Raw genomic sequence first — 23870 nt, 5'->3', positions numbered from 1 at the left:
CCAGGAGAAATCTCCATGGAAACGCTCCCCTCGCACGCCCCTCCCCCTTCCCTCCACCTGGCTGTGGCGGGGAGGGTGGTGGAGCGGCCTCCTCCTCCTCCTTCCGCCGGCTCCCCTGCGCCACCTTGCCGCCCGCCGCTCGGGCCAGCCCCGCCCGCCTGCGCGGCGCTCTCCAACCTGCCGCCGCCCGCCCGCAGCATGCGCGAGCCCGGCATCCCTAAATGGGACAATTCTGTCCGTCACGTCGCCGCTCCGCCGTCTCCACAGAAACTTTTGTCCCGCTGGCCAATCAGCGGAGGGCGGCCAAGGAGCAGGGAGGGGAGGCGGGGAGCCGACGCGGGAGAGAAGGGCTTTGGCGAGGAGCTTTTGCTCGCGCTCGGCTCGCGCTGCCGGCTGTCAGTCCCGGTTCCTGCGCCGCGAGACCTTCTAGTAGAGCCGCTGAGCAGAGAGAGCGGCTGGCAGAGAGGGAGGCGGGGGAGGGAGGGAGAGAGAGAGAGAGAGAGACTGAGGGAGCGAGCGGGGTGGGGGGAGGAGGGGAGAGGAGGAGGAGGCGGGAGAGGCAGGCGGGCACTGTCCATTTCGCAAGTGCCTGCCTGGGACAAGGCTGAGGCGCGGCGCGCGCGCAAGGTGCCAGGCGGCCCATTCATTTACCTCACGGCGCCTTTCGGATGGAGGGAGAGCCGTGGAGATGGGAGGGAGAGCCGTTCGGTGCCTTCCCCTCACCCCCCACGGCAACGAGCCATAGGAGGGTCTGAGAGAGGGAGCTGGGATTGGCGTGTGAGGTGACCAGAGAGAGAGAGAGAGAGAGAGGAGCCAGGACTGGACGGGTCCGGGAGCCATGAGAGAGAAGACGCGCGCAGAGAGACAGAGTGGGAGTGTGTCTGGGCTCGCGCGGCGGAGAGGAGGAGGAGGCGGAGGCGGAGGAGGGGAACTCCCTTTCCCGGGCGGCGAATAGGTGTCGGATGGAGCAGCTGCCGCCTGCCTTCGCCAGCTCGGAGGGTCGTCGTCGCGAGGCGCTGGCAACTGGGCTCCCGAGGAGGAGAGGGGGCTCGGCGGCGCGGCCCACAGGCGGCGAGGGTTTCAAGGGGTAACGGAAACTGGGGCCAAGGCAGGGACAATAATCGAGGCTGCTCCGAGCAGGGAGGGAAGCAGGCGGCGGCGGCGGCGAGGAAACGGGCGGCGCTGGTTCTCCATCAAGCATCCGGACGCCAAACTTCCTCGAACGCCTCGCAGCCGGGGGAGACCGCCAGATACCTTCGGCTGGACGAGTCGCTAAATGGGCGAAAACCCGTTTTTACATGCGCAGCCCCACCGACGGCCGCCATCCGCCGGCCAACATCCTCCCAGAACTCAGCTCGCCCTCCTTTGGTCCCAAGCCTAATTTTTGTACCTTCAGAAGGGTCGAGGTTATTATCATCATTATTCTTTTACTCGGTTTAGTGGGATTTCCCCCCCCCCCCCAAATAGCCAAATAAAGCCTGCGAGGATGATCTGTCAAGATTTCTCTCGGTGATGCACCCTGGATTTGTTAGGCAGGAAAGAACTTTCTATCCCACCAACAGCTTCCCACCCAAAGCATGGAGCCCTAAGATGGAATAAAGGAGGAGAGAAGAAGAGAGACCCGTTTGCCCTTCAGCGTTTTCCTCCATCCTACGTGGAGAGGCTGCTTGTGGGAGAAGCAGGGTCCTCCCGGACAGACACAGGAAGGCAGCCCAGGGTTGGCTGGCTGGGGTGGAGGGTGGGCTTTTCTCTCTGCCCCCCCTCCCTCCAACCTGCACCATCCAGGCTGAAGCGGATGCCCGGGAGAGAAGAATCCGACTCCATGATCTGTCCTTTCGCTCTCCCTTTCCTTTTTTCTTCGCGGAGCTAGGGTCCATGTCTTCGGGGCCATAAAGGCGCAACCCTCGGGGCTGGGGGGAGAGGCGCTGCTGGAGACGCCGGGATAGTCCTGTCGGCCACAAGATTAAAGGGACGGATCACGTACTGGGGAAGCAAGAGGAAGCAAGACCTGGTCGCCTGGTGGATGTGGGGAGGAGGGGTGGCGGTTGGGATGATCAAGTTGAAAAATGATCAGGACTGCTGAGCCACTCTGGAATTGATCGCCCAGCCCCTCATCCACCCCGATCGCTCCTCCAGCAAAGAAAGGGGGGAGGAGACCCCCCAGCAGACACACACGCACACACCCCAGCCACCCCCACCCCTCAGCCCTCTCTAGGGTGTGATTGTCGCGGGACCTCCTCCTCCTGGTTGCATCTTCCTCCTCCATGAGCCCGGGGTGAACAGGTGCCCCGGTCCGCTTTGGGGGTGTGTGTCTCGCCCGGGGACGATGGAGAGCGGCGACCGGGACATGTACCGCCAGTTCCAGGACTGGTGCCTCCGGACTTACGGGGACTCGGGCAAAACCAAGACGGTGACCCGCAAGAAATACGAGCGGATTGTCCAGCTGCTGAACGGCTCCGAGAGCAGCTCCACGGATAACGCCAAATTCAAATTCTGGGTCAAATCCAAAGGCTTCCAGCTCGGCCATCCGGACGAGGTCAGCGGGGCTGGCGCTGGTGGCGGCGGCGGCGGAGGGAAGCAAGTGCTCTACGTGCCGGTCAAGACCACGGTGAGTCGAGAAATTGCCTGCCTTGTTTGGGAGCCGCACCGGGGAGGGAGAGTGGCGAGCAGCAGCAGCAGCTGCCGCTGCCGCCCCATCGCGGCCACCCGTGGGCTCCGGCTGCTCGCCTCCCTCCGCCCCCTCCTCCTCCCCCCGCCCCCCAACCTCCAGCCAGCGCTGCCTTTGCCTGGCACCTTCTGCACGGCTCTGGGCTTTGTGCGCCTCCCTTCCCTTCTTTCCCTGCGCGGCCAACGCACCAAGCACACCCTGAGCGCGATCGCCCTCCTGCCTTTCCCTTGCCATGATCCCCTTTCTGTCGTTGTTGGGGGGCGGCCTCTTCCCTTCGCCTCCCGGGGCTGAGAGGGGGCTTCGTGGGGGGGGGCTGCTGGGGGGGGAGGCATGTCCTACGCCTCCGCGCTCCCCATCTGAGACGAGTTCCGAGCGAGAAAGCACCGCGGGTCCTTCTTGGCACAAAGCGGGGCGGCCCTTGGCTTGGGGCTTTCCCCGGGATAGCAGCTTGTGTTTTTCCCCTTCATTGTTAGCCCATATCCCTCTGAGCATCGGGGAGCTGTGCTCGGCTCACTGCAGAAAGCAGAGGGCAGGGGGGAATCAACAAAAGAGCTGTAGGCTTTTGCACATGACCAAATGGGGGAATTGGTTGGTCTCTCCCCTCCCCGCTTGTTCAAGTCTCACTTGATGCCAGCCCAGAAGTATTGTGAGCCTTCCAGAGGTTGGAGGCTGAAAAGCTAGCTGTAGATCTCACAGCAGAAGTGCTATTATGCTGGGTTGTGGTGGTAGTGGTGGTGGCGGCAGGAGCAACAGAATTTCCTGGTTCAGAAGATGGGAACTGTTGGTTACAAGTAGGTTTGCTTTCTCCTCTCCTTCCTTTAGTTTTTCTTGATTTCCAAGCTTTACCTTTTACTCTGGTTTGTGGAAGTGTGTGCAATAGCAAAAATCTTACCTTTGGCATTCGGAGTTGATGAAACACAATTTTGTTGTTGGACTAAGAAAAAGTGTCCTGGCTCTCCTTTTTCTTTTTTGACACAGTGAAAGATTTTGTAGAATGTATTTAAGATGTGGCTGTAGAATGCTAGGATTCCATGTGCTTTTTTAATCACCAGCAGCAAATCAAGATACAGTATTTGTATGCCAGTGGCCATGGTTAATGAAGTATGAAATAATACTAAATGTCTTAAAGTAATGGGGAATAATTTATACAGTGTTTATTATTTTATGGTTTCAGGATTTCAGCTACCTATTGGGATTACTTTGTAAAAGTTTTGTACCTTTGGGACACTCCACCGAGCACTCCTGCATAAATCCATTTATTTCAAAAGTGGATTTTATCCACTATAAACCTGTATCCAAACTATTTACTATGGTTCAAGTACCTAATCCCATAAAAATAAAGTATTACCAAATTTCAAGAAAAGCTCAACTAATATACTTTCGTATCTATGCTGATTAATTCAGTTAATGCTGATTAACTGGAATAGCCTTGCAGGAAGCATCCTTTATGTCTCATAGCATCTTTCTTGGAAAGCTACAGGTAAACTCATGTTTGAAGGAAGATGGAATTTATGGATAGCCTTAGAAAAATTAGTTTCCCTGTAAAGATAAAGCACTATTCTGGGACTTTATGGCTGTATTCCTATGCACTCATCTGGGAGTAAGTACCACTGAATTCAGCAGAGTTTACTTCTGAGTAGGCATATATAGGATTGCATTGTATAAATGACATACATCTGCATTAACTAAGTCCATATTTGTGCTGTTTCTAAAGGGTTTTGCACATCCCCACTCTTTTGGCTCATGCTTCTGTCACAATTTGATGTCCATAATTTATCTTGATATACTCACCTACTAAACATAGTTTCACCTAAGCATTTGTCTGCTTGACTCAGAAAAGCACAGAGTACACACTCAAGAGTTCAGTGAAACTTTCTCCCAGGTGTGTATAGGTTTGCAGCAACAATGTTGGAAATGATCACCTCTGCAACAGTGCAATAATGGGGGAACAAAACTATAAAAAGGCCCATCAAATTTCTATATTACATTAAATGGCCCAAATCCAATGCAGGTTGGCATATGCCCATGTATGTCTGTGCACTGGACTGTGACCAGTACACACTACTCTGTACTATCAGTGGCACAATGGGACAGTGTGTCTGGCAGTTAACCAGAAGGTTGGTGTTTGGACCCACACAGTGACAGCTGTGGGCAAGATTCCTGCATTGTGGGGGGTTGGGCTAGATGACCCTCAGGGTCCCTTCCAACTCCACGATTCTATGATTCAAATCTAACAGCATTCCTTGCACTGGTAAAATATTCAATCTTGAGTGCATGCAAATATTTAGTTTCCTAAATCCGCTCCATAACAGAAATTTCAAACAGCATGCACAGATGTTACTGAATCATGATCACCTCAAACTTCATATCCCCATTCACAAGGATGCATCAATTGTTTAAGGACAACTTTAGATTTTTTCTAATGTGCACTCAGTGCTCAAAGTGGAAGTGAAATGAAGTGGAATGGTTTCATTTCAAATTATGCCAGACTCAATAACAGCCATTGGAAGAAATGAGGTGGTTTGGAGGCAGCCTAAAAAGACGTGGGATAGCATCTTACTCCATTTGAAACACTGGGCATGCTGGATACATATCAATGGTTGACTTTGGAAGTGTTTTCAGTTTCACTTTGCTATTAACATTTATGTGAAGTCATTCAAGTTTACTCACTGGCACCATGGACAGAAGCTTCACTCTCTTTCGTAGCATCTCATTCATCCCAACATATCAAGTGGCCATAGAAGAGTTTCATCACATACTATCACTCCTTGTTAACTCTTCTGTCTGATTGCTGCATACACTTGACAATGTTGTCACATATATATCTGCTGCTACAGTGCACAGAGACAGTAACTTCCATACTATATAATCAAAAAACTTTTCCCACTACCAGAAAAGTCATTGTAGTGTACAGTATTTCATTTTAAAAAATCAAACACTATTGAGAATTCTGGTCAGTACAGAATTAACAGATGTACAAAATAACATTCTTAACATCAAAGCAATTGGCTTGATGAAAAATTAATATGCAAACCACCTTCATTGTCCAGAATTATTCTCTCCTTGAAGCTTTAAGGTTTGTTGCTCAGCTTTGCTGTCAGGCAGAGAGATTTGCTCCTGAAGGTTCTGTAATCCACTGCTGCTGGTAATTAGACATCATTACTGCTGCATTAAAGGGAAAGAGAGAAGGGGAGAGGACAGGCTGGGGCTAATTAACTACTTGATTTTAATGAAAGAAAGAGAGACTGATAGCAGGTGGGAGTTTGCACCGGAACAGACCAGACAAGCAACACAGACTTCACTGAAGCAAGAATAACTTGCAGGCTTACAGTAGCAATGCCCTTATCTGTTTATTAAATGGCATGGACAGCGAATGAAATACAAAGGCCTGAACATATATTATATCTAGTTTGCTGTTGCATGTTGGTGAACACCTCAGGCTCCCAGGGCCTCATTCAGTTTAAACAGCATGCAGAGAAAGGGAATATTTAGCTTGTTGAATGCTGATTTAATTTATTTCAGTATCTCAGTCTTCTGGAGAGCAAAAGGAGCAAATCAGTCTCCCTGTTTTCACATCCCTCTGTGGTGTAGGAGATGCACTCTTGGTCACCAGGCAACAACATCCTGCAATACGGCCATTTTAGGTCTACAGTGGGACAACACACAGTGGAGTATTTATATGTGCAGCTCAATGAATAATATACTGTACCTCTGCTAACTCTTCCCACTGTTGTTCTTTTGTCATCTGCTCTCTTTCATTAAGCCCAAACTGCAGTTTATGAGAACAGTGAAATGATGCCTAATCAAGAGGCTTTACTTGAAAGCATAAGACAGAGAAATATGCCAAATGGCTGACAATAATTAGTTTAAAGTTTTTATACTTGATACTCACAGTCACTTAGCAACACATAACACTATCCTTAGTGTGACTGGTGACTGAAATTCTACAGATAATTTTATGAACAGCTTCTATGAGATTTCTGACTAAATTAGTATTTATGTTTGAAAATAAAATTGGAAAGAATGAAAAACATTAGTGATGTTATGTGATAATGGTACAAATTATAGTATCCAGCTTGAAATCAAATGTTCTCATGTGTACAGAATGATGTGCCAAGGATGTGAATTCAGGTCTATGGTCTAGAGCAGGCATGGCCAAACTTGGCCCTCCAGCTGTTTGGGGAGTACAACTCCCACCATCCCTAGCTAACAGGACCAGTGGTCAGGGATGATGGGAATTGTAGTCCCCAAACAGCTGGAGGGCCAAGTTTGGCCATGCCTGCTAGAGTTCAAACATTTCTGAATTAGGGGTGGGGCCTCACATCAGCAGTTCAGGATAAGCAATGAGGGCCAGGTGAAATACTATATGAAAGCAGACAGTCCTCTTGATCCCTATTTGAGAGAAATATGTGTATCCTGCTATCTTTTGTGTAAGTAACTATGTGGATGTTATGCCACTAGTTCAGATGTGTGTGCTGGTGAAGGTCTAATTAATGGATTCCACAGACCAATATTTTGGTTACCCTAGCATAAAAGTTGTTGGGGTTTAAATTACACTTTAAAAGGAAATTAAGTTGCATATGATTCAGTGGTCCATTCCTGACTTGCTGCATCAGTTTGTAACTGCTTAGGATGTGGGGTGTCAAAAATTATGCCAGTACAACTACACAAGAGTTGTGGTGATATTATGATGCTACTGCAGACACATCATCTGCACAAATGCATAGAATTGGACTGCTAGCCCTGCTCCTTTAAAAAATGTATCTTTATTATAAACTCTCCCCTTTAACTTGCAGTGATAACTGTAAAGAGCAAAGAAGTTTGTGAAATACTTATTAAGAAAACTGTTAACGTACAGGACTTTAACATGCCACAAGTGTCAGCACAACAATACAATTGTGGGAATGTTATTGAAGATTTGTAAATATGCATCTTGCGGTTCCTATTATTTTTCAGCAATAGATCAGTAGTAGAATAGAGGCAGAGTTCCAGGTCAATTTCTGGCATATCCTGTCAGGGATGGGAAAGACTCCAGTCTGAATCTCTAGAAAGCTGCTATCAGTGTACAAGGCAACTTCCTAATAATTACCACTCTTTGTTTCTGAGTTCTTTGTCTCTAATGTGCATTAGAATAATCAATCCTCATGACAAGAGTAAAATGTGTCTATGTGCCACTGGTTAACTAAAAAAGTTAAAGCATTAGGATATAGCTACTCTGTGTTCTGCACACCCTCTATATAAACGTTATACTTTTATCTTAAAATTCCATGGAATAATGTTTTCACTTTGGCTATGCTTTATACCTCATCTTTATGTCAAACTTGTTCAGTTATGTAAAACTCTTCTAAAGATTGACATGGCTTATTAACTGGTAATTTTTAATGTAGATTTTCACAAATAAGAAAAATCCTTCATTACATGGCTAAATTATAGCCACAAAACTATCTCTGGCAGTACTTTAAAAAAATACGGTAACTGCAATATTTTAGGATGTAGCTTTCCAAAGAATGTTAGAAAACAAGGATAGACTTTTGTAAATACATGTATATACTAAATTCCTCTCCGAAGGTTCAAAATTAGCAGTGAAAGTGAAAGTGGGTAGGAATGGTCAAAGTACAAACCAATATGTGGATGTGGAAATACAGTCAATATTTGCCACTGAACTTAGAGCTTAAGGGGGCCTGGACAGAAAACACAATACATTTACCTCATGAAGAATGTGTATGTTGCATTTAGCAATTAAATGACTGGCATGCAGAACAGAAGTGTGCATGTGTGTGTATATGTTTTTTTGTTTTTATCTACATGCATTTATACATGTGTTTTTATTTACATGTGTATTTATTTACATGTGTATTTATTTACACACGCCCACACACCCCACACACATTGGGGGTGGTATTTATTCAGCTAAGTTTTACTTAAAGCAGGCCCATTGAAATTAAGGAACATGACTAAATTAGCCCTATTAATTTAAATGGGAGTACTCTGAGCAAAACTTAGTTGAGTACCACCTAGTATGTCACTGAATACTAGCTGCACTTGAATCCAGGCTTCCCATAAGCATCTAGTTGGCCATTGTGAGAATAGGATGGACTAGATGGGCCTTTAGCCTGATCTGGCAGCCATACTCTTCTTATGTTCTTAATAAGAAGCACTTTACTAGTGTATATATTTCAATGTGCAAATCACCATCAAAGCAAACTTCTGGACTTCTGTATAAGTGTGACTATACTTGAGACACTCAGTGGCTCTGGGTCTCCAGTGTAGTGACCAGCAAAGGGAGGGGAAGTAATAGAGGCAGGGCTGTGGTTATACTGCTACTGGGTTCTCTCAGCTAATCTGCTCTCAGTGCCCTTTTGGAATTTCCCATCAATCACAAACCCCTGTCTCCAGTGATTCCAGTAATCCCAGACTTTGAGAATCAAGCTGCTCCTGTCTTTGGTTAGAAGTGTGATGAAATGTTGGGAACCGAGGGGTGGAAAAGGTAGAGCTATACTTCCCTTGCAGGAGGCAGAGCTGATCCTTGTGGCTCAGCTCATTCCTTCTGCCTCCATTCACATGAGAGAAGAATTGCTGTTGCCATGGAGGGAGGCAAGGAAGATGATAGATATCTGAATGCACACCCTGTGAAACCCTCTTCAGGTGTTCAAGCCCTCACATGATTACGGTCAAGGGGGAAACAGGATCACACTCACTTGGCTTGCCCCCTCAACACATCCTCAATGGCCTGGCCCTGCTGATGTCCATGTGTTGGGACTGAAGTCAATTCAGCTATGTGCATGTAGATTCTCTGCATTATTTAGAACCTTGATTGCATGGGCTTCTAAATCACATGGGAAGGCTACACATGCACATCAGGCTCCCTACTTCAGCTTTAGTGTGTGGACAAGCAATGCAGCCAGGCCATTAATGCTACAGGGATAAGGCTAGCAGGCATGCCACCAACATTATGGCCCATGCAATTGTAATCACTTTGGAAGAGAGCTTCCTTTCACTTCGGCTCAGCTGTGTGTAGGGACATGCTCCACACTGAAAGCACCATAAACCACCAGTTCCTGTTATCTCCCCTGTAGACAGAGACAGTCCTTACTATTCCAGGATTCCCTTTCACTTTCTCACCGAAAAATAAGGCAGTGGCATTCCTAAGATCACTCACCACACTTTTCTTCCCAAGGGGCACAGGCCGAAGCAGAAAATATGGCTTGAGTGAGCAACAAGTTGGTGATCAGTGAAAAAGCAAAAGGAAAACAGCCTAGAGACAGGGGTCCTGCACTGCTGATGACATCATCACCAGAACAAACACGTGAAATTATTCATCTCCGTGCTTTGGTTTATCTTTTTTCCTTCTCCTTTTATTCTTTCCCCCATACCCCATACTTGTAAAAATAAAGCAGATTTGTTAAAATAAGCAGATTTGTGCAAGAACACCACACATCTACAGTGGTTACTCTTCCAAATGAAAGGAACTTTATCAAAACCAGTATTCCTATTGCTCAAGGAAGAGGAAGTGAGTGTGGAGTTTTATCTCTTCTACACAAACAGTGAACTAGTGTTCTGTCAGTGCAAAAAGTTGTGCAATCAACTGTGCAAACTGAGTTCTTATGGGTCCTGTTCTCTGTGATCATGTTAATTCTGTTCATTGACTTACTGACCCAAATATTTATTCTCTCTCCACCCATGCTTTTCTACATACTGCCACCAAAGAAAGCCAATATTTAATGTATTCTACAGAACATCCACAAACTATTATTCACAAATCACTTGTTCTAGATCACTATCAAAGAGTGTTTACAGAAGTTTAGTGATACTCTAGGCTAGGAATGATTAACTTATGGCCCCCAGGCCATATTCAGCCCCCAAAGGTTTTTTTCACTCCCCGCTTCACAATTTGGTGGTGGTAGCAATGACAGGCCCCCAGCCCTGACCCCCACCATCTGATTCTCTGCTGCTTCCTCATTGTGGAGCACCTCTGCAGCATTCAGCAAGCATTTTCTGAAGGGCTTGAGAGAGGGATACAGATCTCTCCCTCCCTGCTCACCAGATCCATCCATTGTATGTAATGTGCCCCTCTCTGTATGTACATGTGTGTCCCCTAGTATGTATGCAATATGCATGTGAATATCCTGCTGGGATAGCTCAGTTGGTAGAGCACGAGACTCTTAATCTCAGGGTCATGGGTTTGAACCCCATGTTGGGCAAGAGATTCCTGCACTGCAGGGGGTTGGACTAGATGAACTTCATGGTCCCTTCCAACTCTACAATTCTATGATTCTATGCGTGCTTGCTCTGCTGTTTATGTGATGTATATGCAAAATGTGTGGGGTGTATGTATGGCATGCCAACTGTGAGGTGGCCACACTCAATTTTTGACCATCTATCAAGTTAGAAGGTAGCAATGCAGCCACTTCTCCTGTAGGTGGAGGTGAGGTAGGAAATCCAGGTGCTTGGGTACTTAGAAAATTGATGATAGTACAAGAATGTTAGAATACTTACTTGATTTTTGCAGGACTCTTTCCTAAAACTTGAGGCTGAGTTTCTAAAATATTATGCTGGTTCCTGGGATTTTGAATGACTTTTGTAGCTCTCTTTTAAGGGTCGATTCCACACTACAGCCCTTGAGCACTGTTGAAGGGCTCCTTTTCTATAACTGGTGTTTGCTGGGCTCAACTGGAGCAACAACACTACCAGGGGAAGGATTCCATCTGCGTCCACCACTGCTTCACCTGCTTGCTGCAGAGTGCCAATTTCCCTCCTCACTGTTAGGAATGTAGGAAGCTGCCTTATACCAAGGTAGACCAAAGGAATAGCTAGCCAGTATTGTCCACGCTGACTGGCATTGGTTTTACAGGGTTTGAAAACAAAGTCAAGGTGGCTCATGAATAAAATCCATACTTGCTGCAAGGCCATTTTGCACAGGGACTGGCTGTACTACAGCAGAAGTGCCACCTTGGCCCCGCGACTGTGGGTGCCCAGGGTGTGGGAGACATGCAGCATACATGGCCCTGGTACTAAAAATTGTGGGTGCCTGGCCCCTTCATGGGGAATTTTGTGGTTCCCAGCCAGGAACTCCATAGCACAGCAAATCTCAACTACTGTTGGTGTCACCATTGATCAGTGCTGACAGCAAGGCTTGCTTGCCAAGAAACAATTAGAACACACTTCAAGGTTCCCAATTTTTCTGTGGAAGCCATGTGTCTACCTGCCTCACACCTGATATCACAAATGATGTCAGACATGGGGGAGATGGCTGTGGTTTGGGGGAAATGGCCACATAGTCAAACTGGGGTCTGTATCAGGTCCAATCTGGCCCAGAGGCTGGAGGTTTCCTACCTCTGGTATAAATGTCTATGGTGAGAGGAATCTGCAACCTAGATGCATACCACATCACAGAAAGGGCTACTTGATGCAGATCTATTCATTGTTCACATGTTGTTCAGCACTGGAGTGATGAATGCCAGAATATGGCTAAAGTATTCAAGTTTTCAATGGGCTCCCACTCTGTGTGCTAATGCAGTGCTATGAAGGTTGGTGCCACATATATCTTTAGGTGCCAGACAAAAACTTTCCTCTGTAACCTGTGGCCTTTTAGAAGTGAGTGGGCTATTTTATATGTACGGTATTTCTTTTTCCTCTTGGTTTTAATGTACAGGTATCTATGTGGGGTTTATTGTCTGGTTGTAAGTTGCTTTGGGGTACCCATGACAAGATAAGCTGACTGAATAAATACATAAATAAGATTAAAAGCAAGCTATCAAGGCTAGCCCAAGATATTATGCTACCTGAGGCAAAGGACAAAATGGCACACACATGCATCCATGCCACTTTTAGCAGTAAATCTTACTTCAATATTAGTAATGGAGCATTGCACTGCCCCTGAGGGAGATCAGCAGGGTAATTATAAAGGTGGAGGGCAAGAGGCATGACACACACAGCTCTCTTCTCCCAGCAGGAGGGTATGGTCAGGGAGCTCAGGAGGAAGAGCTGAGGGGCACCACTGCCTCCCAGCACACACCACCTGAGGCCATTCCCTCACTCTGCCAAATAACAGGACAAGCCCTGTAAGCTAGTGGGGGCAGAAATAAATGTTGAAATTTCAGAAAGAGCTTTTACAACTTGAATAAAGTCCTTCTTCGTTCTCAATACACCCATGCAGTAGCACAGCAGTTAAGAGAATGAGCTGAGAACTGCATACCCTTGATTCACTTTAACTCAACTGAATTTGACTGGTTGGAAAATAGTAGTCCTTCATCCTCACGCCTAGATTATGAGACCTACTGTACAGGAGGATTGCAGTGATTACTGAGAATGTACTGATGTTTAAAAAGTCAAAGGAAAAAAATCCATATAAACACAAATGGGCCTCCCACCATCTATCTATCACTGCATTTAATTGTTATTACTGTGGATTTAGGTGCTTAATGTTTGGAAGTTAGTAATAAAATGTGTCTGCCATTACAGAATAAGAATATCTATTTGGGACATCAAAACAAAATTTTGCGTAATTTGCTTCACATTTAGAGAGACATATTAAATCTAAATCATAGAACGTGACTGTGAATCAGGAATACATGACCAAAGAAGAGCCTGGGGTCATAGCCCAAAAACACTGAACCCAGCACAGCTCCTGGCTGTTAAGAGTTCTAGCTTCAGCATACTGAAACAAGATCTTCCTAGATATTAGTTCAGCTATTTAAAAGCTATATGAAATGCTTGTGAACATTACAACTTCTCACTAAGTTTAGAAGCAGATGGAACTGTTGATGAAAAGGGGTGCAGAGAAGACAGCCCCAACACAATGATACTCAACCGAATGTGTGGATGCTATAGATTAGACAGAGTGGGACATGAATGGAGTGTGTGAATAGTGTGAAATGGTTTGTGAGTGAGAGAATGAATAGTGAATGGACCCAATAGATGTTACAAACAAAAGCCTTATCTGCAAATGTCTATAGGTTCACATCTCTTCTGCCTTTAGCTTCAGACAATGTAGTCCAAACCATGCCAACTCAGAAGTCAGTCCTAATGATTTCAATGAGCCTACTCTAAGACAAAGGGTGTTACATATATTATCATACATGTGCACACGCAGTATATAATAGTTGTTCCTTAATACAAAGCAAATGCCAGGATACAAATCAACAGGCAGTAAGACCAGTCTTTCAATAGTGCTAGCTGAATGCTAATTGTTAAATCATTGCCTGGGGGGACATATTAAGTTGCAACTAAACGACATGTAATCTAAACTTTCTATGAGGGATTTTTTAAAAAATTTTCTAAATCTAGAATACAGTAAAATAAAAACACCACTTATCATATGATCCCATAAGGTCCAGTCCGCCCACAGCAATCTGTAGCAGTATTTCATCTTTCTCTTAGCAAAACTTTAGATGACTTAAGAAAACTGTAACAGAGTAATCGAATTATTTTATTTCTGGGTTATTATTGAAGGCTGGGGCCAGAGAATAGTGAGGATGAGAAGAGAGGGAGCTGAAAGTGGTAGGACAGAGCCATGATTGTTCATAGTATGTAGACAATTTGTTTTATTCTGATCAAGCTGGGTATTCATGGTTTTTATAGTGCTTCAAAAACTTGCAAACCTCTTTGACAACTGACGATAGCAAAGCAAGAGATATGCTGTGTATACCAGAGGCGAATTTAGGGTTCCGCCACACTGGGTGCTGAGTGTAGTGGGTGCCACAGGCCATCATAATTATGACATGGTGAATTGAGCCAAACAGAAGGCGAGAGGCGAGAGGGCACCAAATTTTGACCTCACACAGTGCACCACTGAAATTCGAAAAACCAAATACTGAATAAAGAAATACGGTAACTATTCTGGTCAAATCATAGACATGCTGATCCCAAAGCGGAATCTTGAATGCAGCAAAATATTTAATCCCAAACATAACCCACCAGTGTAGGCATTTACATGGATTAAGGCAAGATCAAATGCTTGCTCATCAAACTTAGGAGTCAGGCAAAGCTAGCATAGTGCTCAGGACCACAATACCTCAAGAACTGTCTCTCGCCATATAAACCAACCTGGACTCCGTGATCATCATATGAGGCCCTTCTTCCTCCATGACAGGTCTGGAGGGTGGCCACACAAGAACAGGCCTTTTCTGCAGTGGCTCCGTTTGTGAAATGCTCTCCCAAGGGGGGCTTGTCTGGCACCTTCATAATACATCTTTAGAAACCGTGCAGAAATGTTTCTCTTCAACCAGGCCTTTGGCTGACTAATGTTCTAATATTCTACGGCCTTTTAAATGTGTTTGTGGGAGGCGGGGTTATTGCTTTGTTTATTTTGTGCTTCTATCCTGTATTTTTTTTTTTAATCTTCTGAACTGCCCTGAGTTCTTCAGATGAAGGGCAGAATATAAAATTAATTAATTAATTAATTAATTAATAGTCTGGTCTGGATGTTATGGTAATCTAGGGTTCAGGAACCTGCGGCCCTCCAAACATTGTTGGACTCCAACTCCCATCAACCTCAGTCAGCATGGGCAACAGGGATGATTGGAGTTGGAGTCCAATAACATCTGGAGGGCCACAGGCTCCCTGCCCCCTATATTAAATCAGAGTTAATATGCATAGACCTGATCCCCTCTCCTCCTCTGGTGCTCTGTGCTGGTGCTGCTGGGACAGTGAGAAGGAAATCAGAAGCAGCCCCCTCCATTTTCAACCAACCAGTTTGTCATTTTGTCTGAACCAGGAAGTGTGGGTAGTTTTCATCATGAAATACACTTGGAGTCGAGTATGGATTTCATGCTCTTTATTCAGCTCATAGTAGTGAGGAATGAAAGTTCCCCCAAAATATCTGCTTTATATACATTATTTACACAATGGGCCACACGTGATTGGCTAATTCCGGGATTCTCCTGTAGGCCAATCAGGTTGCGGATTCACTTCTACCTGGAGCTGGATTGGGTGGCTCCTGCAGACCAATCATACTGATGCATTGTTCTAGGACCAATCAGACTCCTGCATTCTGAATCCTATTGTTCTAGGACCAATCTGACTGCTGCATTTTGGATCCTATTCAACTCAGTACATAACACATCATCAGCCACTGTTTGATGTATGTTTGTTTCGACAAGCCCTAATTATAACTAACCATAGTTTGTCTGAATCTGGATGAAGCAACAAACTGCAGTTAGTTGAAAACAGTATTGGATGTGGCATCAAGATGGCAGCTCCCTGCACTGCAGATTGTATGCCTGGGAAATGTGAGAAGTCTTATCTGCCCACCCCCACCCAACACATAGATATTAGTGTCATATTGGGCAACAATCCACAGTTTAGACTGTGCCCCTTGCAATGATAGTGCTGACATCTCAGATCTACTCTTTGGACTACCAGGCAACAGCACAAGGAATGACACAAATGACTTTTCTCAAATTATCCTTCTGGAATTGTTCATACAGGCACACATAAGTAATCCTTCCCTCCTCCTTCATCTGCACCAGCTTGATTAGGGACTGTGTGGAACAACTCCAATAATATATTCGCTGCAGAGACTGGAGGCAAGAACAGATTTCCCATTTTTTGGTTATTTCTCCCCTAGAAACTAAAGACTTCTTGTCTTGTATCTTGCCCAGGTCTTCCAGTCATATTCCCACAGAAATGGGAGTGGGACCAGATCAAAAACCGAGCGGGGGCATATTAATTAAGGCTGTGAAGGAGCTGCCACAGGCCAAGTGGAAATGGAAAGAGGGGCACATTTAGCTCAGTAACAAAAGTTCTATAACCCTGATTTTAATTAGCACTTGACACTGTGCTTTCCTCCTTCAATAAATACACAATCTGCATACATTCTAACAGAAACAAGATTCAAATAAAAATTATGAGGGCCATCCAAAATTCTGTAAATTAAGGGTGGAGGAAATAAAGTAATAGATATTTGGACTTTAGTGCTGCTTTGGAACCAGACGTTTATGCTTGTCTGATATGTTTACTGCAGCCTTTTATACTGTGATGCTAGTCTTATATAAGAACTGAATCTTATAGTCAAAAACACCACAAAACCTCTGTGCTGGCTAAAATATGTGGTATGTGCATGTGTGTGCAAACTCACACACACTTCATATTTAACTTCAGGTTGTTGTTTTTTTGAGAAGCCTGCCTGCCTGCCTGCCTACTATTGGTTTAGCAAGTGGCAGACAATTCTCTCTCCACCCTCAGTCAATAAGCCATATGCTTTAACAACAATAACAACAAAACCCCAAAGGGCTTTCAACACTATAGTTCAGATAATTTGTTGGACCTCCAATTTCTGTATGATTTCTCTTGCAAAAAATTGCCTGTCTCCCACATCTCACCTGTTTTGCCTAAAACATTAAAATAAAAATGTAGGAAAGTATCTCACACACCCTGAGCTTAGCATACACCTTGGGGGAGATGCACAACAGGATGAATCAAAGGGCTTATTGCTGGCAGCTTAGAAGGGGGCCATATGCTGTGCTTGGCTGCTCTAGTAGTTTCCCTAGGCCAGCCTGACCCACTGCAAGCCTCCCAGGGGCCTTGGCAAAACAAAAGAAAGAACGATGGCAAAAATGAGATGTGGAATACTCTCCTATATGAAGTGTGCAGCGGCGTGAACGAGAAGGAAAGCAAGCCTTAGTGGCGCTTGGGGGCACAAATTGACACAAACCTGGCCATGAGGAATTAGGGCCGGCTTGCGATCCTGTGCAGCACAATGACTCGGGAGTAAGTCGCGTTGGCCGGAGTTACTACAGGAAAGAAAGAAAGAAAAACACTCTGCACGGGATCGGGCTGCAGGGAGTTGGCATACCGCAGGGCGGGGGGTGGGGTGGAAGCTGCCCGTGCCCCCGGGTGACGCCACTGTGTGCCTTTGCCCCCTTCGCACCCAAAATGCCACCTCGAGGCCCTTCATTCGATGCGACTGCCCCTTCTTCCTGCCCGACGCTCCCTTTTCCCTCAAAGCCAAGCTGCAGCTCTGGCATCCGCAGGGTCCGTGGCGTTGCCAGGCTCCTCTCGCCCAACTGTAGCATCTTTCCCGGCGCGATGAACAGAAGCACCCTGGGCGGAGAGGGAGGGAGGAAGGGCCGAGAACAGACGCTCCTCACCCTCTCCCTCCGCCACCCCTCCTCTCCCGCCGCGCGTGCGTGTGGCGCGGCAGCGGGTCTGCGAGGAGGAGTCCCCAGCCGCGTGCAGGGCAGGCGAAGGCGGCAGCAGCAGCAGCAGCAGCGGCGAGGCTCTGGGGCTGGGACGGCGCGAGGAGGGTGGCGGAGGACAGGCGCTGCCTGCTCCCCTCCCCCTGACTTCGCAGCCGTGGCCTGGCACCTGACTCGGGGCACTGGGAGAAGGGGCGGGATGGGAAAGATAGGTGTGTGTGTGTGTGTGTGTGTGTGTGTGTGTGTGTACACGCGCGGGCGGGGGGGCAGCTTTCTCCCCCTCGCCTTCGTTCTCTCCCTCTCCCTTCCCGTTCCTATAGTAACCCTGAAATACCTCCAGGACACACATAGCTGGGCTCCGAGGCTCCTCTCCGGATTGGCGGAGGCGAGAGGGGGGGAGGGGGAGGAGAGCCGAAGCCAGGCGAGCAGGAAGGAGCGCGCGCGGCGCTGGGGCAGGCCCGGCAGCAGAAGGCAGAGCGCGCCCCCTCCCCCTCCGCCCGCCGAGTTCCCATGGCGACTGGGTCGGCGAGCTGCTGTAGGAGCCAGCTGAGCGGCACCTGGACGGGCAGCGAGCGAGCCGGAGCCGAGCCGCCACAGGCGCTGGCTGACAGGAAACACGCCCACGTGCCGACCCCAAACACCCAACAGAACAGGCCGGCACGCGGTCGCCCCCTCCTCAATTTCCCGCTCGCTCTCGTGCTCCCCGCCCCGAGAACTGGTGATGTTGACACATCCCAAACCAGAGAATGGCTCTGAAACTGGATTGACTCAACCAGGGATTGTGGCACAGAGCACAAGCCGACAGAATCAGCGCTGCGTCACAATGCTTGCTTTGGCAGCACGGAACGCTCTGACAATCGTTGCGGTGGGGGGGGGGGGAGGTGGGAGCATGAATCATAGAACTGTAGAGTTGGAAGTGACCACGATCGTCATCTAGTCCAACCCCCTGCAATGCAGGAATCTTTTGCCCAACGTGGAGCTCGAACCCACGACCGTGAGATCAACTGCCTCATGCCCTACCGACTAAGCCATCCCACGTGTTCCTTGTCCCATGTGCTGGTTGTACGCGTGTGTGATTCACACACATCTGTATGCCCAGCAAAACACAAACACCAATACAATCACCTCATGGGATAACTTGCTTGTGGAGTCCTGCATGGAAAAGCAGGTATGGACATGGACATTTGGTGCTCAGAGGCAATGATGTACCAGAGTACCAGATGCTGGGAGCAAACAGCAGGAATTGCATGTCATCTTCATGTACCGCTTGTGAACTTCTAGGCATCTGGCAGGTTGCTGTTGGAAACGGAATGCTGAAGGAAACTGTTTCACATGTTATCCTCATAAACAGAGATCGACACACTGCTGGTTCCTCCACCCTTAATGATGTGCAACCCAACCCCCAACATTGACATATGGAGAGTATCTGAGCAGGGAATCTGACACATGTAGAATTCTGTGTGCTTGGCTTCCTTGCACTCTGGAACCATGTGGCATTAGAGTTCCAGATTGTGTAGAAGTTTACATGCTTCTACATGTGTAGAAGCTGTATGTCAGGAGTGAAGAACCAGCAGGCCTCCAGATGTTGGACTACAACTCATCAATCCTGATCATTGGTCATGTTTGCTGGAGCCACTGGGCATAGGAGTTTGACAGCATTTAAAAGGTTTCAGGTTCCCCACAATTGTTCTCCATGCATTTGCTTCCTTCAGGTGCTCATGCTCAATTTGTGAACCTTAGGGTTAGGAGCATGTGGATAATGTGGGAAGGAGTTAGGGTTGGGGGTCTGTGGTCTAATTCAGCAAAGTGCAATATGTGAAATGACTCTTATACTAACAGAAAATGATGCTGGTACAGACTGTGATGGGCATACACATATCTTTTGATGTAGAGATATAAAATACATATGTCAGGGGGAAATCTCCCCAATATGCTCTCATATGCATTGACCCTGACATGTCACCACCCAGAAAGACACTGGAACACAAACACACAGAGAAAACACGCCCACTTTTTCATTGGAGTCCACACTATCTTACTAATGTGATACAAACAAACATGACTTTGGTACTACTTCTCTCATTCTTTTGCACACTGAGAATTCTAACAGCAACCCTTCCTCTCAGCTGTCGGTTAAGGCCCCAAGCTACTGTTAAACTGCCTTTTTCCAGACCAGACACACACATCCAATACATTACCAATGTACGTCACAATACAAAATGTAATAACACATTACATGATACTTATTAAAACTTAATTCAAATAAACAGGATTTCTTCACAGACCTAAACTAATGCCTTCAAATTACGAGAAACAGAATTTCAACTAAATGTTGGGAAGAGCATCCTGATTTTGAGCTATTTGATAATGGAACAGGTTGCCCTGAAAAGTGGTGGACTTCTTCTTCATAGGAGGTTCCTAAGCAGAGGCTGGATGGGCTACTGATTAGCAGTAAAGTTCTTGCATCAGCAATGGATTGGACCAGATGGTCTTTGAGGTCCCTTATAACACTACGATTCTGTAAACACAGAAGAGACTTGATACTATCCACACCAAAGTTTTCTCATTTAGTGCTGTTAATTTTTCTTATGTAGATGTACACACATAAAAAAATGCAGATCTATATATGTTGGTACTGCTGATACACAGACAAACACACAGAATACTGAACAAAGTGGAATATCTTCTCAGTCAAAGTTAAAGTATTTAGAACTAATAAAAAAAGAGTTTGGGTCACTTCTGTTGCACTGGAAGTGTTTAGTTTGTGACATAAAAAGTGCTAGTAGGGCTAGTTTGCTTTTAATTTGTACCCTGTGACCTGGAAGACCACACCAAACTAAGATGAGTGGGGGCAGTTGTGGTTAATCAATAGTAAGGAAATAGCATTTTGCACCTGCACAAACTACTATTCCTTATTAGATCATCTGCTGAAAACAGCTCCAAGACTCAATCTTAGCGTAGCATGACTCAAATTCAGTTTATAGTCTGAGCGCAACCTCGGACACTATCCACAAAACTGCCAATTTATTTATTTTTACTGGGAGTACCTGTAAAGTGCAAGGTTATTATGAAGGCAAGTGCCAAATCTCTCTCTTCATTCGGAATCTATCATGCTCTGACAGAAGAGCTGAACTATAGAAGCGTATACCAGAAAAAGATGGCCCGAAGTACCATGGCAGCATCTACTTCAATAAATATTAGTCATCTTAGTATGGCAACTATTCTATACATGCCTATACCAAAGTAAGTTCCATTGAGTTTAGTGGGGTTTACTCTCAGGTTAAGTGGGTATAGGATTGCACCCTAAGCTTTTATTATTAATCCCATCTGGTATGTCAGAATCTCAGTTTCATACTACTTTTACTGCTATTCTCACTACCACCGATTTAATACTTTCACTCTAAAGTGCTATTTGTATAAGCCTAATCGCTTCATTTAGAATTGCACTAAAGGATAAGGCTACCCACCAGCAATGGTTCTGATAGAGGTTGTTCCTATCTCTCAGATGTCAGCGTCCATCCCATAATTTCATCAATTACATACCTAATAGCTAGAGGAACAAGATTTGTTCCCATAGTTCTTAGAAGTTTCAACAATATGTGCTTTTAAAGTTTGGCTGGAAACAGGTGAGACTGACATTATTATGACTATTCTGGTATCACTGGTCTGCTTGTTAACCTATACCTATTGAGATTCCAACCATATTTTCATTTGTTTGTTTGTTTATATATAAAAAATCAATTTTATGACACATTTCAGCCCTCAAAAGAGTTTCCAAGTTGATTTATAGTGTTAAAATAAGAGTATTAAAGCATGACATTCTTTATCACAGGATTGTGGGTTCGTAACCCGCATTGGACAAAAGCTTCCTGCAATGCAGGGAGTTGAACTAGATGACCCTCGAGGTCCCTTCCACCTCTACAGTTCTAGGATTCTTTTCTATGTCAGCAACCCCCTCCCAAAAAGGCCCACAAGTAGGTATGTGTTAAAACAGGGGATGACGACGACTTCTGACTTGTGGGTCCCAGGTTGACCCATGGAACTGTTTTCCACAAGCTCACACCCCCCCCCACACACACCTGATATCCTAAATGATGTCAACTGCAGAACAGGTAAAGAGGCAGCTGCAAAGGAACAGCTGGAAGCATGAAACGTACTTCTGATTGTCCCTTGGCAAATAGGGCTTGTATTTGGAACATTTTAAATTTGGCACCAAATGCAAGCCCCACTGGGATTGGTTTTACTCTGGAGCACCCAATCAGAGCTCCTGAGCTGATCCCTCCTGAGATCCCTCCTGAAAGCAGAACATGAAGACAGTGCCAGCCAGCTGGGACCACAGAGGGCAGTCCCTACTATTTCCTCCCTGTATGTGGGAGGAGACTAGCAGCACCTTCTATTCACTGAGAGGCCACTGTAGAAGTGGAACTGGGGGCTCTGAGGAGGCGGCAGATCCAGCTCCAAGGAACACACTGCAGTCATTGCTGCCACTGCAGCAGCAGCGGCAGCAAGCAATGCATTCCTTGGAGGCTGGATCTGCTGCCCCTGTGGATCTTGCCACCTGAGGCAGTTTCCCCACATTGCTTCATGGTTGGGCTGCCCTGTCCTTCAGGTAACCAAGTCCTAAGTCACATAGAACTTTAAAGATAAGGACTATGAATTGTTCTTAGAAATTGTTTGGAAGCCAGTGCAGCTCCTTAAACACATGCAAGCTAAGTCCCCTATGTTACGTCCCACTTAGTATCCCAGCAAAATTAGAGAGACAGCAAAAATCCAGCTGAAAGTTAAAAAAAGGTAAATTGCAGGTGTGAGAGTTTGGGGGAAGCCACCCCAGGATTCTGGAAGAGCTGGCAGCTTTAATCCTTTGCCCTCCTGCTCTAATCCAAATCTGGATTGGGTCCTCTAAATCAATTTACATTGAAAGGAATGCTTCCATGTGTACAACTGGAGCTTTTCATCCAATGCAAGGAGCAGATGCAGGAGGCCAGCTCTGGCTTAGGACCACAGCAAAAGGAGGAAAGGCTAAAAAACAGAAAACAGAACTCAGCCTCCGTCAGGGTCCCTAAGAAAGTATTTTCCCGTCTTCCCTCCACATAAGCATTGCAGCTTTCTCATGCTGATGACAAGGACTTGGGGGCTTGCCAGGTGACAGCAATCAATGAAGGCAGGAGTGTGAAAATCCAGTTCAATAGCTGTAGAGTGATAAACAGTATCTGGAAGAACAGACCATTGATGTCATAATCACATCAGTCAACAGGGAGATGTTTTCAATATGGTTAGCCATAAAGAGCAAATCCCCCTATGAGTAATCAAGGGGCCAAGCTAGGGAAGTAGATTCACCTGAAAAACTTTCTTTTAAAGGTACTTCTGGATGTAGTCTGTTAAGAGCCTTCAATTCTGGTACTTTATATCCCAGATCCTGTCCACTGGGAGAATAATAGGATCTGTTGGGAGGTAAGGGTCCTGGGTGTGAAATCTTTAGGCTTCATTGATAGAATGCCAGCTTATACATAGCCAAAAAAGATGGTAAAAGAGGACACAGATTTGTGTAATGTTTGCATATATTTTCATGGTTTAAATAGAATTACATTGTATTTCACCATTGTAGGGAAGACTATGACCTAAGTGCCTGCTCAGTCTGCTGTCCAGGTGTTAACTGTTGATGGACAACTTCTAGACCCCTGCTCTGCTTATAGTTCTTTAACTTTAAACTAGAGTTGGACCAGACACCCCTTCAAATGGACGACTCCTTCAGGCAGAGAACTGTCATCTATAAAGTAAACCACATGGCCACACTAGCAGAGGCAGTTTTAGGGTAGTGCAACCGGTTTGGCCACACTGGGTGTTGTGCTGCATGAGGAGCCACAAAAATGCTATAGAACAGAGTGTGAGAGGCGGGGGGTGCCAAATTTTAGCAGTGTACTGAAATTTGAGAGCCCCCAATCTGCCACTGACACTAGGCAAACACAGACTAATGGAACCTTAGGATGTTGAAGTGGTCCTGAGCGTGGAGACAAGCTTTAGGGCAAAGGCTATAAGGTGGCTTCATTCAGGACTTCAGGGGGTGT

At 46.2% G+C, this 23870-nt stretch overlaps 1 protein-coding gene and 1 long non-coding RNA gene across 7 annotated transcripts in view; one reads left to right on the top strand and one right to left on the bottom strand.

The window, feature by feature from the left end:
- Positions 1 to 224: 224 nt before the first annotated feature.
- The window catches only part of NOL4 (nucleolar protein 4), a 115519-nt gene continuing 91873 nt past the window's right edge, over positions 225 to 23870 (top strand). For 2 of the 3 annotated variants that reach the window (XM_083622987.1, XM_083622986.1), the window contains exon 1: positions 225 to 2608. In XM_083622987.1, the coding sequence (XP_083479113.1) occupies positions 2327 to 2608 (282 nt within the window). In that variant the 5' untranslated portion in view covers positions 225 to 2326. Of the gene's footprint in view, positions 2609 to 3343; positions 3460 to 23870 lie in introns of those variants that run through there. The other variant, XM_083622989.1, reaches the window with a different exon arrangement.
- On the bottom strand, positions 5698 to 18615 carry LOC310766364. Of its 4 annotated transcripts, none has more exons than XR_014550099.1 (3): positions 18140 to 18615; positions 17322 to 17400; positions 5698 to 5833 (listed from the first exon to the last, which is right to left on the bottom strand). It is a non-coding gene; the product is annotated as an uncharacterized lncRNA (long non-coding RNA). The 4 variants fall into 4 exon arrangements; XR_014550100.1 differs by having other exon boundaries at positions 5698 to 5830; XR_014550101.1 differs by lacking the exon at positions 5698 to 5833 and adding an exon at positions 5982 to 6314.

Source organism: Podarcis filfolensis (genome assembly GCF_964270895.1).
Source record: "Podarcis filfolensis genome assembly, chromosome: 7".
Taxonomy (NCBI): Eukaryota; Metazoa; Chordata; class Lepidosauria; order Squamata; family Lacertidae; genus Podarcis; species Podarcis filfolensis.
This window is presented reverse-complemented; position numbering and strand designations above follow the sequence as displayed.